At 41.9% G+C, this 13,919-nt stretch overlaps 1 protein-coding gene across 1 annotated transcript in view; it reads right to left on the bottom strand.

The window, feature by feature from the left end:
* Positions 1 to 11,931: 11,931 nt before the first annotated feature.
* The window catches only part of LOC139421970 (cell adhesion molecule DSCAML1-like), an 86,590-nt gene continuing 84,602 nt past the window's right edge, over positions 11,932 to 13,919 (bottom strand). The window contains exons 30-33 of the mRNA XM_071173113.1: positions 13,687 to 13,839; positions 13,286 to 13,486; positions 12,789 to 13,106; positions 11,932 to 12,664 (exon numbers count right to left, since the gene is read on the bottom strand). Of these exons, the coding sequence (XP_071029214.1) occupies positions 12,228 to 12,664; positions 12,789 to 13,106; positions 13,286 to 13,486; positions 13,687 to 13,839 (1,109 nt within the window). The 3' untranslated portion in view covers positions 11,932 to 12,227. The remainder of the gene's footprint in view (positions 12,665 to 12,788; positions 13,107 to 13,285; positions 13,487 to 13,686; positions 13,840 to 13,919) is intronic.

Raw genomic sequence — 13,919 nt, 5'->3', positions numbered from 1 at the left:
CTCTAACCAGAACTGGTCAATAGAATGGAGATACACACAGCTGTGTGTGAGTGTTTTCAGCCAATCACTGATTTACAATTTGAGAGTTTTTGTTGCAGTACAATAATAAAAAACTAAAGGTGGGTTGAAGCTTTCTGAAATTAAAACACAGAAATATGCATGTAAAGAACATGTATTTTCCTCAACGAGACTACAGTAACTGTTTGATGATTTTTATGGAAATCCTACTATTCAGCATAAAATAATTTCCTAGGAAAGTGATACAACAATATTGGATAAAAACAGCAGTACACAGTTCCATTACTCAAGTGCAATATGGGCAAACGCCAATCTCTTTAACATAGTAATTTGAATTCCTGTTGATTATCCCAGGTAGAGCAACAGCTGTGTCCAATCAAACATACAACAGACCTGCTGGTATTTTAGTTTAATAATCTGGGATTATATAGCTGGTGGAACTGTCCACTGGCTATTTCTGATCATTATTATTTTAACTGATAAATATACTTTAAATACATTGCCAATCTATGCTGTTTTCTATTCCAGTGACTGGAATTCTGTTCTATTCTGTTCCATCTATCATTATCTCTATAAAACAAAACACATTTTTGTAGAGACAATAAGAAGTTTAGAGTATTTGCAGTAAAGGAGAGTGTACAGTACCTGTGCAGAGGTTTGCGATCCTGTAGTGTAGAGATGAGTGTTCTGTGTTCTCCTCTCTCAGCTCTCTCCCTGATGGCTCCTCTCTGTCTGTCTGTTTGTCTGCCTGCCTGCCTGCCTGTATGTCTGCCTGTATGTCTGCCTGTATGTCTGTTCGTCTGTCTGTCCGTCCGTCAGTCTGTCCATCCATTCAACCTGTCAGTCCTTCACTCTCTTCTACTTGGCTTTGATCTGCACAGCGTTCTCAAACCTGGAGCAGCTGCCTCCCTCCACTCTGAGTGGGTGTCTGTGTGTGAGAGTGGGTGTCTGTGTGAGTGATTGGGTGTCTGTGTGTGTGTGTGAACTGTGTGCTCTCCCCTTACTGCTCTCTCTGTCTAACCTCATCAGTGTGCTATCGACACACACCTCATGGTTATTACTGCATTGTCGGAACTAGAAGCACAAGCATTTCGCTATACTCGCATTAACATCTGCTAACCATGTGTATGTGACAAATAAATTTGATTTGATTTGATTACCTGCAAATGTCTATATCCATTTTCTATGTTTCTTTCTGTGTCTTGTTTATGGTAGGTTTCTGTCTTTCTGGTATGCTTTATGTACAGTTCACACACACACACACACACACACACACACACAAACACACACACACACAAAATATGTGAAAATCCACACAGCTCCCCACTGTTGTCCATCTCTGTTGCGTTTCCTTGTAGAGATATTAGGGAGAGGCAATCAGAGCCAAAGACCAGGGCTAATCCTACAGACCTACACACCACAGTAAATCTTCAGCTGAGAGAGAGTGCTAAGTCACCATACATGTAGAAGCAAAATGCGGCTCTGGACTTTCTATTTTTTCTCACAGACTCCAGCAGTCAAGCCTGAAGACAGACACAGCCAGACTCATAGCAGTATTCAGTAGGAGTAGTATTAGGGTGGGAACACAAGGTACTAACATAAAGTCGTTTTTGGAGTGTTTTCAGCAAAACAAAATGACAATCCCATGAACTATAAACAAACCTGACTTCCCCATTCAAATATACTGTAGCCTAAGAAGTCAGAAGAGAGACTATGGAATGATTTCAGAGCCAACAGAAATTTTATTTGAATAACATCATTTTGAATTTGTATTAAGATATTTCAGTTGAATTAAATATTTTTTAAATTGTAATGCACAAATCAGGGCATTTCTAGAATTTGAAGACGTTTGTGGCATAGCCCAAAGCCAGTAGGGGGGTCCAGGGGCATCCTACCCTTCCAAAAAAAAAAAGGAATTTTAACAGTATAATGCATGAATTTTGTGCACTTTGAGATTAACATTAAGAGATTAGATCTTTTTCTGGTAATTTGCACCTTCCCACCTGCCACAGCAGACACTGCCAGTACTCCATTAGAGTAGCTACTGTGAGTTTCTCTACTCTGGAACACTCTCTACTCTCTACTGATGAGTCAGTCTACATGGAGGAGGTCAGAGACTTCGCAGTGTGGTGTCAGCACAACAACTCTCCATAAGTAAGACCAAGGACCTGATTGTGGACTATAGGAGAAAGAGGGGCACACCCCATCCACATGGCTGTTGTGGAGCGGGTCGAGAGCTTCAAGTTCCTTGGCGTTCACATCACTAATGATTTAATATGATCCACACACACCCATAAAGTCAGGAAGAGGGCACGGTAGCACCTCTTCCCCTCAGGAGGCTGAAAATATTTGGCATGGGCCCTCTGATCCTCAAAACATTCTACAGCTGCAACATTGAGAGCATCTTGACTGGCTGCATCACCGCTTGGTATGGCAAATGCACTGCTCTTGACTTATTATCTATCCTGATGCCTAGTCACTTTACACTGCCTTCATGTACATATCTACCTCTGCACATTGATCTGGTACTGCTACTCCCTGTATATAGCTCCGTTCTTCTGTATTTTATTGCATTATATTGTGTTACTATTTTTTTTAAACTCTGCGTCATTGGGAACGGTTCGTAAACAAACATTTCATGATAAAGTCTACACCAGTTGTATTCAGCGCATGTGACAAATACAATTTGATTTGATTAAATTACTCTTTAACACAGATAGTGCATTTGGAAAGTATTCAGACCCCTTGACTTTTTCTACATTTTATTACTTTACAGCCGTACTCTAAAATTGATTAAATAAAAAACATTCCCTCATCAATCTACACACAATACTCCATAGTGATAAGCAAAAACAGGTTTTATACATTTTTGCAAATGTATTTAAAAAACTAAAAAATACCTTGTTCACATAAGTATTCAGACCCTTTGCAATGAGACTCGAAAAACCTTCCGACAGGACAATGACCCTAAGCACACAGCCAAGACAACGCAGGAATGGCTTTGGGACAAGTCTCTGAATGTCCTTGAGCGGCCCAGCCAGAACCCAATCGAACATCTCTGGACAGACCTGAAAATACCTGTCCAGCAACACTCTCTATCCAACCTGACAGAGCTTGAGAGGATATGCAGAGAAGAATGGGAGAAACTCCCCAAACACAGGTGTGCCAAGCATGTATCGTCATACCCAAGAAGACTGAAGGCTGTAATTTCTGCCAAAGGTGCTTCAACAAAGCACTGAGTAAAGGGTCTGAATGGCCACTAAGGAACTTGTCCTGAACATCTCTAAAACTATGAGCATTGTGTTTGGGACAAATTATTCCCTAAGCTTTAGACCTCATCTGAATCTGGTAATGAATAGTGTGGCTGTTGAACAAGGTGAGGAGACTAAATGACTGTAGACTGTAAACTGTCATGGTCAAAACACAAAGATGCAATGGTTGTAAAGATGAGGTGAGGTACAGTGCCTTCGGCACTGTAAGCGAAAATATGTTCTTAGAAATGTCTGCAAATTAAAAAACAAAAAATGTAACTAAGTATTCAGACCCATTGCTATGACATTCGAAATTGAGCTCGGGTGCATCCGTTTTCCATTGATCATCCTTGAGATGTTTCTATAACTTCATTGGAGTCCATCTGTGGTAAATTAAATTGATTGGACATGATTTGGAAAGTCACACAAATGTCTATATAAGGACCCACAGTTGACAGTGCATGTCAGAGCAAAAACAGGATGCGATGTTCTATAAATAGTGTTTCAAATTATAAAAAAGTAACCATGGCTGTTCTTGCGTTATTGAAAGACATTGAAAACTGTGCATTTAGAAGGGAGAGAGTTTTCAGAGACCAGAATGACTTTTTTGCACATGATGATCCATGGCTTATAAATCGCTATCGTCTCCCAATAAATGTTCTGTTCGATTTGTGCACGGAATTAGCCCCTAATCTGGAAAGGAAGACACGCTGTAATCGTGCCATACCCATATCTGTCCAAGTACTGTCCACTCTAGGATTCCTCACTACTGGGACACGCCAGAGGGAAATTAATGACAGGTCGGCTATAACACAGCCATCATTCAGCTGCATCCTGCCACAAGTGATCGAGGCGATTCTAAAAGTATTGTCCACGAGAAACATTAGTTCCCCATTTACAGCCGACGAACAGGCACGCGTCAAAGCAGAGTTTGTCCGCTCATTTAATTTCCATGGGGTCATAGTGTATCTATGACTTGACTGTAAGCATATTGCCTTACGCGCTCTGTCTGTAGATGAACATGTACAGTTGAAGTCGGAAGTTTACATACACCTTAGCCAAATACATTTAAACTCCGTTTTCAGAATTCCTGACATTTAATCCTAGTAAAAATTCCCTGTCTTAGGTCAGTCAGGATCCCCACTTTATTTTAAGAATGTGAAATGTCAGAATAATAGTAGAGAGAATGCTTTATTTCAACTTTTAATTCTTTCATCACATTCCCAATGGGTCAGAAGTTTACATACACTCAATTAGTATTTGGTAGCATTGTCACTCCAATACCTTGACTTTGTTGTCCTTAAGCCATTCTGCCACAACTTTGGAAGTATGCTTGGGGTCATTTTCCATTTGGAAGACCCATTTGCGACCAAGCCTTAACTTCCTGACTGATGTCTTGAGATGTTGCTTCAATATATCCACATAATTTTCCTGCCTCATGATGCCATCTATTTTGTGAAGTGCACCAGTCCCTCCTGCAGCAAAGCACCCCCACAACATGATGCTGCCACCCCCGTGCTTCACGGTTGGGATGGTGTTCTTCGGCTCGCAAGCCTCCCCCTTTTTCTCCAAACATAACGATGGTCATTATGGCCAAACAGTTCTATTTTTGTTTCATCAGACCAGAGGACATTTCTACAAAAAGTACAATCTTTGTCCCCATATGCAGTTGCAAAACGTTGTCTGGCTCTTTTATGGCAGTTTCAGGACAGTGGTTTCTCCCTTGCTGAGCGGCCTTTTGGGTTATGTTGATATAGGACTTGTTTTACTGTGGATATAGATATTTTTGTACCTGTTTCCTCCAGCATCTTCACAAGGTCCTTTGCTGTTGTTCTGGGATTGATTTGCACCTTTCGCACCAAAGTACATTCCATCTCTAGGAGACAGAACGCGTCTCCTTCCTGAGCGGTATGACGGCTGCGTGGTCCCATGGTGTTTATACTTGCGTACTATTGTTTGTACAGATGAACATGGTACCTTCAGGTGTTTGGAAATTGCTCCCAAGGATAAACCAGACTTGAGGAGGTCTACAAATTTTTTTCTGAGGTCTTGGCTGATTTCTTTTGATTTTCCCATGATGTCATGCAAAGAGGCGCTGAGTTTAAAGGCAGGCCTTGAAACACATCCACAGGTACACCTCCAATTGACTCAAATTATGTTAATTAGCCTATCAGAAGCTTCTAAAGCCATGACATAATTTTCTGGAATTTTCCAAGCTGTTTAAAGGCACAGTCAATTTAGTGTATGTAAACCCACTGGAATTGTGATACAGTGAATTATAAGTAAAATAATCTGTAAACGATTGTTGGAAAAATGACTTGTCAGGCACAAAGTAGATGTCCTAACCGACTTGCCAAAACTATAGTTTTGTGGAGTAGTTTAAAAAAAAAAGAGCTTTTTTTGAAACGTTCACTGTCACCGCCGGAGCATATGCCAGTGTATGCGCTTTCAAATGATTGCCCCGATGCGCCCGGTCCATTTGGGAGAGCTCCGGCGTGCCAGGCCCTCCTCCCGTTGCCTTAATGCTGTAGTTATGTATGGCTACTGTTTTTCCTTTGCAGTTTAAGGTCTGACAATTTATTTTTCACATCAGCCACAGTTCTGTCTTGCTGCCCCACCTCGCTCACTGCAGCGGCGACACACTCCCAAGCTACCTGTTTGGCTTTGTTTGTCAACTCGCTATTTAGTCCACCAAATAATGTGTTGCCGGTCTTCAATCTCTCGCCGTGATTTCGTCTTCCAAAAAGTTTGCTTTTCTCTTTTGGTCGATGGCTATTCCTAACTAACGTAAACTCACCCCATTCCGTACAAATGTGCGCAACCGCAACATTCAAACGAGGCTACAAAGAAAACGAATGGGACTGTAGCGACTGTGTTGACGTCAAAATCGGGGGTGTGAAACTAGGTTTCTATTCAAGCGTTGATCGACATGGAGAAAAAGTATTGGAGAAAAAATGACCCTCCGTTACGTCTTGACGTGTCATGTCATACAGCAATCTTTTTCTCCCCAATTTCGTGGTATCCAATTGTTTAGTAGCTACTATCTTGTCTCATCGCTACAACTCCCGTACAAATCACGAGTCCTCCGAGTCCTCCGATACAGCGCGCATCCAACCCGGAAGCCAGCCGCACCAATGTGTCGGAGGCCCGCCACAGGAGTCGCTGGTGCGCGATGAGACAAGTATATCCCTACCGGTCAAACCCTCCCTAACCCGGACAACGCTAGGCCAATTGTGCTTCGCCCCACAGACCTCCCGGTCGCGGCCGGTTAGGACAGAGCCTGGGCTCAAACCCAGAGTCTCTGCTGGCACAGCTGGCGCTGCAGTACAGCGCCCTTAACCACTGCGCCACCCGGGAGGCATAAAGCAACTATTTCTGTCTTACAATCTCTCTCCACCAGGTGTAGCACTTCCATCATCCTTTAAAAACAAGAAATGGACAGTGACGGGGGTAAGGGGGAATAACTAGTCATTTGTTTCGTCATCACTGCATGTGATCATCATTCTCAAAGCTGCTGTTTACTTCTAAGATCACTTTAGCACCGCCCTAAAAACCCAATTCAAATTTGACACAAACTTTCAAATAGGTATGTAATGACACATTCTATAAACTCATTACAGTGTTTTATTTACATTTTAGAGGCGATAAGGTGATAAGTTGGACAGATCGAGTGAAAAAAAACAATTTTCTCACACAACATTCTCCTTCTCACTATCACGCATTAGTTTCGCTTCCCCACCCGCCATTTTTAAAAAGACCCTACGGGCTCATTGCCTGCTTGAATTATGCTGAAACGGGCAGCGTTTAAGTCATGTAATTGATTCCGTTGGAAAGGGGAGAAATTGTGCTTTACAATGGTATTGACATTACAGTCGATCTGGAAGTATTATGTTTTTGGGGCACAAAAATAAGGGCAATTGTACGGACCAAGGCGATGTACGAGTTTACGTGAGTTTACTTTAAACCCTAATTTGTGCTAGCATTCTATAAAATGCAAATGAATTACTTACTTATACTTATACTTATTACTTATACAATGTGATTTTCTGGATATTTGTTTTAGATTCCGTCTCTCACAGTTGAAGTGTACTTATGATAAAAATTACAGACCTCTACATGCTTTGTAAGTAGGAAAACCTGCAAAATTGGCAGTGTGTCAAATACTTGTTCTCCCCACTGTACATAGTGCATATAAGATATAGCCTACCTTTTAGGAGGGCAATTTACAGGTGGAGACAAATGCATGTGTAATCAATATTTACTGAAAATGAAATGACGCAAAAAACTCACTCACCATGGTAGCCTGTGCACGCATTTTCCTTTTCAATTATATTATTTTTTGATTGCGCCCTCCACTTTTTTACATTATCAATAATATGTTACAGTGGTGGAAAAGTACCCAATTGTCATACTTGAGTAAAAGTAAAGATAACTTAATAGAAAATGACTCAAGTGAATGTCATCCAGTAAAATACTACTTGAGTAAAAGTCTACAAGTATTTCGTTTTAAATCTACTTAAGTACCAAAAGTACATGCTAAAATATACTAAAGTATCAAGAGTAAAATTTCAAATTTTGCACGCCCAATTTTTCAGTTTTTGATTTGTTAAAAAAGTTTGAAATATCCAATAAATGTCGTTCCACTTCATGATTGTGTCCCACTTGTTGTTGATTCTTCACAAAAAAATACAGTTTTATATCTTTATGTTTGAAGCCTGAAATGTGGCAAAAGGTCGCAAAGTTCAAGGGGGCCGAATACTTTCGCAAGGCACTGTAACAAAGTATTGAGATAAACTTTTGTTATTGACCAAATACTTATTTTCCACCATAATTTGCAAATAAATTCATTAAAAATCTTACAATATGATTTTCTGGAAAAATTCTCATTTTGTCTGTCATAGTTGAAGTGTACCTATGATGAAAATTACAGGCCTCTCTCATCTTTTTAAGTGGGAGAACTTGCACAATTGGTGGCTGACTAAATACTTTTTTGCCCCACTGTAATATATATCTATACACAGCACCAGTCAAACGTTTGCACACACCTACTCATTCCAGGGTTTTTCTTTATTTTTTACTATTTTCTACATTGTAGCATAACAGTGACAATGACCCAGGCTGTGTAAGGACTATTTGATCAAGAAAGAGAGTGATGGAGTGCAACATCAGATGACCTTGCCTCCACAACCACCTGACCTCAAGCCAATTGAGATGGTTTGGGATGATTTGGACCGCAAAATGAAAGAAAAGCAGCCAACAAGTGCTCAGCATATGTAAGAACTCCTTCAAGACAGTTGGAAAAGCATTCCAGGTGAATCCGGTTGAGAGAATGCCAAGAGTGTGCAAAGCTGTCATCAAGGCAAAGGGTGGCTACTTTGAAGAATCTCAAATATAAAATATATTTGGATTTTTTGTTACTACATAATTCCATGTTTTATTTTATGGTTTTGATGTCTTCCCCATTATTGTACAATGTGGAAAATAGTCAAAATAAAGCAAAACCCTTGAATGAGAAGGTGAGTCCAAACTTTTGACTGGTACTGTATATACTATACCGTCAAAAGGATCGGGGCTGGACCAAAAACATCTGGGGTTCAAGCCCCGGAAGCCCCAATGACGCAAATGTAATAGTTTAATTCACAAATGTCACTTGTATTTCATGATTTGAAAGATAATTAAATGAATGTTGCATTCAGTTTAAAAATGCAATTTAAATGTAATTAATATTCAAATTCATTATTTATATATTCAGTTTCAATATGGTAAATATTGCATTCATTGTCTGTGTATCAAGTTTACAAACTAACATGCAAACTATTTCTATTGGCACTGAAATCACATAAAAGTTAGTTATCTTGGTGACCTAAATCGGGGACTAGGCTACCCTCAATAAACCCCGTTTCCATTGCCACTAGAAATGACAAATTATGTCATGTTGCTAGGTAGCCAATATGTGACTGCAGCTGTAGAAGTTTATGGTATGAATTCAACAAGTAAAAACAATAACACGCTAAATGACTTTTCCATTCGAATGTATTATTGCTATTGATGCTTTTTTATTTTCATTCTGGTATAATTATTATCCATCTTGATCATTCTTTGGTTCCAGTTCTGATTTCAGTTCCCTACAGTAACAGTATGTGGCAGTGTATCAAGCAACGTTTAATTAAGAATGACAGAAACCATGGTGTATAGAAAGATAGCTTTATTGCACAAGGTGTTAGAATACTATTTTTGTTTGTTTTTCATTTAATTTAATAGAAATTTTTATTTTAAACACAAGCAATTGCTATTAGAAGCAACTCAAACGAATGTTTGCAATCACCTCAACATTTTTTTTCTTCAAATTTAAAATTTTAGTACATTTCTTTCCCTCACCTTTTCCCTTTTACCAAGCATGCAATGTCATTTTTGAGATGAACAAAGTACAAAAAAACAATAATAAAAAAATGTGAATTTGGAACACCAAAAGATCTTTAACAAATGATAAAAATGCAACAACTTAGTATCAAAAACATAAAGGGAATAGAGAAGAATGACTACATTTGTTGCCCGTTGTGGAAATCAATGTTTATCAAATCAATATGTTGTTTTAAATTTGGAGTTGGGGCATGATTCAACCCTGATCTGTGCCCTGTTTTATTCTGACGAAAATAGCTCTTCATACAAAACTGTTTTATGTACAAGAGTTAACCTATAAACAACACCGACAAAGGTATTGGCGGTGGGTCCAGTACTGTATGCCCAAGGTGGGAGGGAGTTGAATAGGGAGAGCCAGTTGGGAGTGGCAGGTTTTCCTGACCCAGTCCAGTATATACACAATTTCTGTGTGTGTGACCTAAAGAGCTAGGAGTCCCTGATTTCACTTGGCTAAAACTGGCCAAAGATGTAGGTGTGTCATACTTCAGCACTGTTTGGCCTCTGGAATCACATTTAAAAAAAACAAACAATAAAAAACAGAAACAAGTAAAAAGGAACATATTCAATCAAAATGAACATATGGACGTAATCCAAAAACCAAAGAAATGACAAAACACTAGAATGGCGATGCTTCAAAAGACATTCCAACAGGTTCCGGTGTTGATGTAGCCTACACGTAGTAGCACAAAATGTAGCTGGGGATGAGGATGGACATGGCTATTGGGGATGGAGAAAGAAGTGGGAAATATACAGTACTTAAGACAGGGCAGCATCAGAGATGCCAATAGACCACTGACCACATCATCCTTTCATATTCAAACTGAACACCCCGATTGGCTGGCAACGTCTCTCTGATAAACTAGACAGTTCACTTACTTCACATGATTATCCTCCTTGGTGCCTTGGCTGACATTTTGTATTGGAGGGAGGGAGGCAGTAATACGTGGGCTGAGAGGTTTATAAAGGTTACAGGGCTACTGGTGTGTACTCTGTGTAGTAGCTAACTGTGTGATACAGTAGCCGTGCTCTGATACCTGACTTCTGCTCCACTCACAGTGACCCTATAACCCCACTGGTACCACAGGTCAAAGGCCCATACCTGAGGCCCTGAGAGGTCACGGCCCTTCTTTACTCAAGTAACAGGTGAACGAAAGCAGAGAATTTATAGACAACAGTGTAGGTCGCCTTGGTTACACCCATCTTTAAAGGAAATGATTTGGCTTCTGAAAAGTAAGTATACCAACCAATCACTGACAACCTCATGAGATACCAACTAATAGGGGGCTTCGAGATGGACACTTCCTGTATGGAAGTCACTTCCTTCCTCTCAGCCAGTCTACATACAGTAACATACAGAAAACCCTCTATATACACGTGCTCCTCCCTCTTCATAATACTCTTCTATTCTTTACCCCTCTTTCATTTTCACTGCCCTTCACATGATTGAGCGATTGTCTCCTTATATTTTTTTAAACATTTAAATTGTTGTATATTTTTATTCTTTGCCATAATTTTCACTTAAATGACAGGATATACTTATATAGAAATATATATGCGAAATCTTTAAAATACCAAATATTCTACATTTGTTAGTATTGCGAGAGCCCTGATGTTTTTAATTCATTGCTGGGTCATTTGGGTTGTCATGTTTCGGTCAAAAGCTATCGGATACTGTTGAGTTGGAAGGAGGAGGGGAGTTTGAGGAAATATCAACAATAAATGTGCTAAAATACAAACTCAATGTTCTGAGTGAGGTGAACCTGAAATCCTTCCTTATGGAATCCAGACAGAGAGAGTAACTGCAAATGGAGAGTGAGACTGGACATTGAGACATAGAGTAAGACAAGACTATAGGGGATAAAACTGGTAGTCCTGCAGGAGCTTCTGCTCAAACCTTGGAGGGCAGCATAATGTGTGTGAGGGTATGATGAACACTGATTTTTAGCCCAGCCTCTGCTATCATTGACTTCATCAGCACGAGCAGTGAGCTTTCACCGTTCAGCTCCTCAGTAATACTCAATGGTCCTCAGTAATACTCAATGGTTTGACCTTGGAGAACAGCTCTAGGTCTTCCTGTGTGTCTGTGTGTGTGTGTGTGTGTGTGTGTGTGTGTGTGTGTGTGTGTGTGTGTGTGTGTGTGTGTGTGTGTGTGTGTGTGTGTGTGTGTGTGTGTGTGTGTGTGTGTGTGTGTGTGTGTACATCACCAGACACACATATTGAGCAGCGTGGCATCAGGCTAGAAGTGATAGTTAGTAGGAGATAGTAGTTTGTTTTATACAGGTCCAGGTGAGCATGAATCAGGCAGGTTACAATGGTCTCTGGTCATTCCTGGGAGGCAGAATCTAAAGTCTGAATAAAGACTAATCACGCTACTGGGTAATTAGATGTTAGCTAGCAGTTAGCTGGGGACACCTGCTGCACTGCACTGCATGCCCTCGCTGACCTGATGTGTAGAACACTGGTGTGGGGCTGGGTGTGGGCCGGGGCCGGGCCAGACAGGAGTGTTTAGTCTTTGAGAGAGAGAAGGGGGGCTAGTAGCTACACCAGTGTGTAAGACTTAGAGTAGGCCCCAACCCCTTGCTTCTGCAGTCTGCCCAGCGCTGAGGAGCTATTCTCTAGCAGTGAGTCTCTGGAGCCCCCCATCTTTGTGCTGGAGCCAGTGGGGTTGCTGCTGGTGCTGGACGTGGAGGCTGTGGCTGCAGGGTTGGAGCAGGGCATGGTGAGAGTCCTCTGGGGCAGGGTGGCAGTGCCTGAGCTCACGCCCAGACTGCCCAACCCAGAGTGGCCTAGCGTCAGGGCCTGTTGCTTGGACGGGTCCAGAGTCATGTGACGTCCTTGGGTGTGGTACGCCCGCTGTGCCAGGCTGCGGATGGAGGCCTCCCTGGGCGGGACTGCAGGGCATGGGTCATGCAGTTCTGCCTGCTTCCGGAAGAAAGGATCCGTCTTCATGTAGAGCGGGAGGTTGCAGAATTCACCTAGCAATGAGGACAGAACAGAGAGAGGGAGGGGCTTAGAGACCTGTTGAGATGTACATAAAACAGCCTGTGGCAGAGTATAATGTGTGGCACTGTGCCAGACAGGGTGGCTCTCTGTACTCACTCTTGTTGGCACGGTGGGGGATGGGCACGGCCACGTTGGTAGGTCTGCCGCGGTCGTAGTCCTGGGGTTTGGGTGGCGAGGCGGTGAAGCGACACAGGCCTGTCTCGGATGGGGTGCTGAGTGATGTCATGCTGTCGGCCGGGTCGTTGGTGCCTGTGGTCATCTGGTCAGAGGAGCTGTCGGAGATGAAGCACTCTGTGATGGTGAACTTGGCATGCTGCAGGTGCTCCTCCAGTTTGGCGTGTTCGTAGGCCCGCGCCAGCTCCTCATACGTAGACGACGCACTCTCTGTGGACACCATGCTGTTACGACCCTTGTCTGGAAAAACAATAAATGCCATATCATATTAGAACAATGCAATATGAAGTTTGCATACAGTACAGCTGTGCCAGTAGGCCTTTCAAGGTATCCTACAGGTCTGGTTTGGGGATGTAAAAGATAGATGTGTTAATGATGGGTCTTTAGTGGTGTTGTTGCCAGGGCGGGGCGGTACCCACCAGTATCCTGGGACAGGCTGGCGCTGTAGCTGTCACTCTCGGTAGCGGTGATGCCGTGGGAGCCCATGGTGCGCCAGTCAGAGGTCAAAGTCCTTGCGGAGGCTGTTGATTGGCTCTGGCCCGGCCTGCTCAGGGTCCACTGGCTGGAGTAGCGGTTTCTGGAGCTGTGGGCTGACTTCACACACTTCCTCGACACTGGATCTGAGACAAAGAGAGAATAGGAGGAGGACGGTGAGAGGATAGAACTCACTCACGGGGTACTATTCATAACACTTATAATAGTTTTGGGTGTAAGCATGTACAAACATTTTGGATGTCAGCTCAAGTTAACTCCTACACATTACACTGTAATAAGACATATTTCCATACTATGCACATCTTAGTGTATGTGAAGTACTCACTGGTTCCAGGGCGGATGTCTGACATGTCAATCAAGGGCCCTGTGTTCTGGATGAGGGCAGGATGGTGCAGAGACACACCCGTGCAGAAGCTCTGTGGATTCACTGATTGGCTGAACTCTGTGTCCGTCACTGGGGCCACTGCCTTGTCCTCACCTATTGGATGTAAGAGATGAGGAAAACATATTATGACAGTTGTTAAAAAATATCTGTGATAAACAATTAATCTCCCTTGT

The sequence above is a fragment of the Oncorhynchus clarkii genome, chromosome 12, assembly GCF_045791955.1.
Source record: "Oncorhynchus clarkii lewisi isolate Uvic-CL-2024 chromosome 12, UVic_Ocla_1.0, whole genome shotgun sequence".
Taxonomy (NCBI): domain Eukaryota; kingdom Metazoa; phylum Chordata; class Actinopteri; order Salmoniformes; family Salmonidae; genus Oncorhynchus; species Oncorhynchus clarkii.
This window is presented reverse-complemented; position numbering and strand designations above follow the sequence as displayed.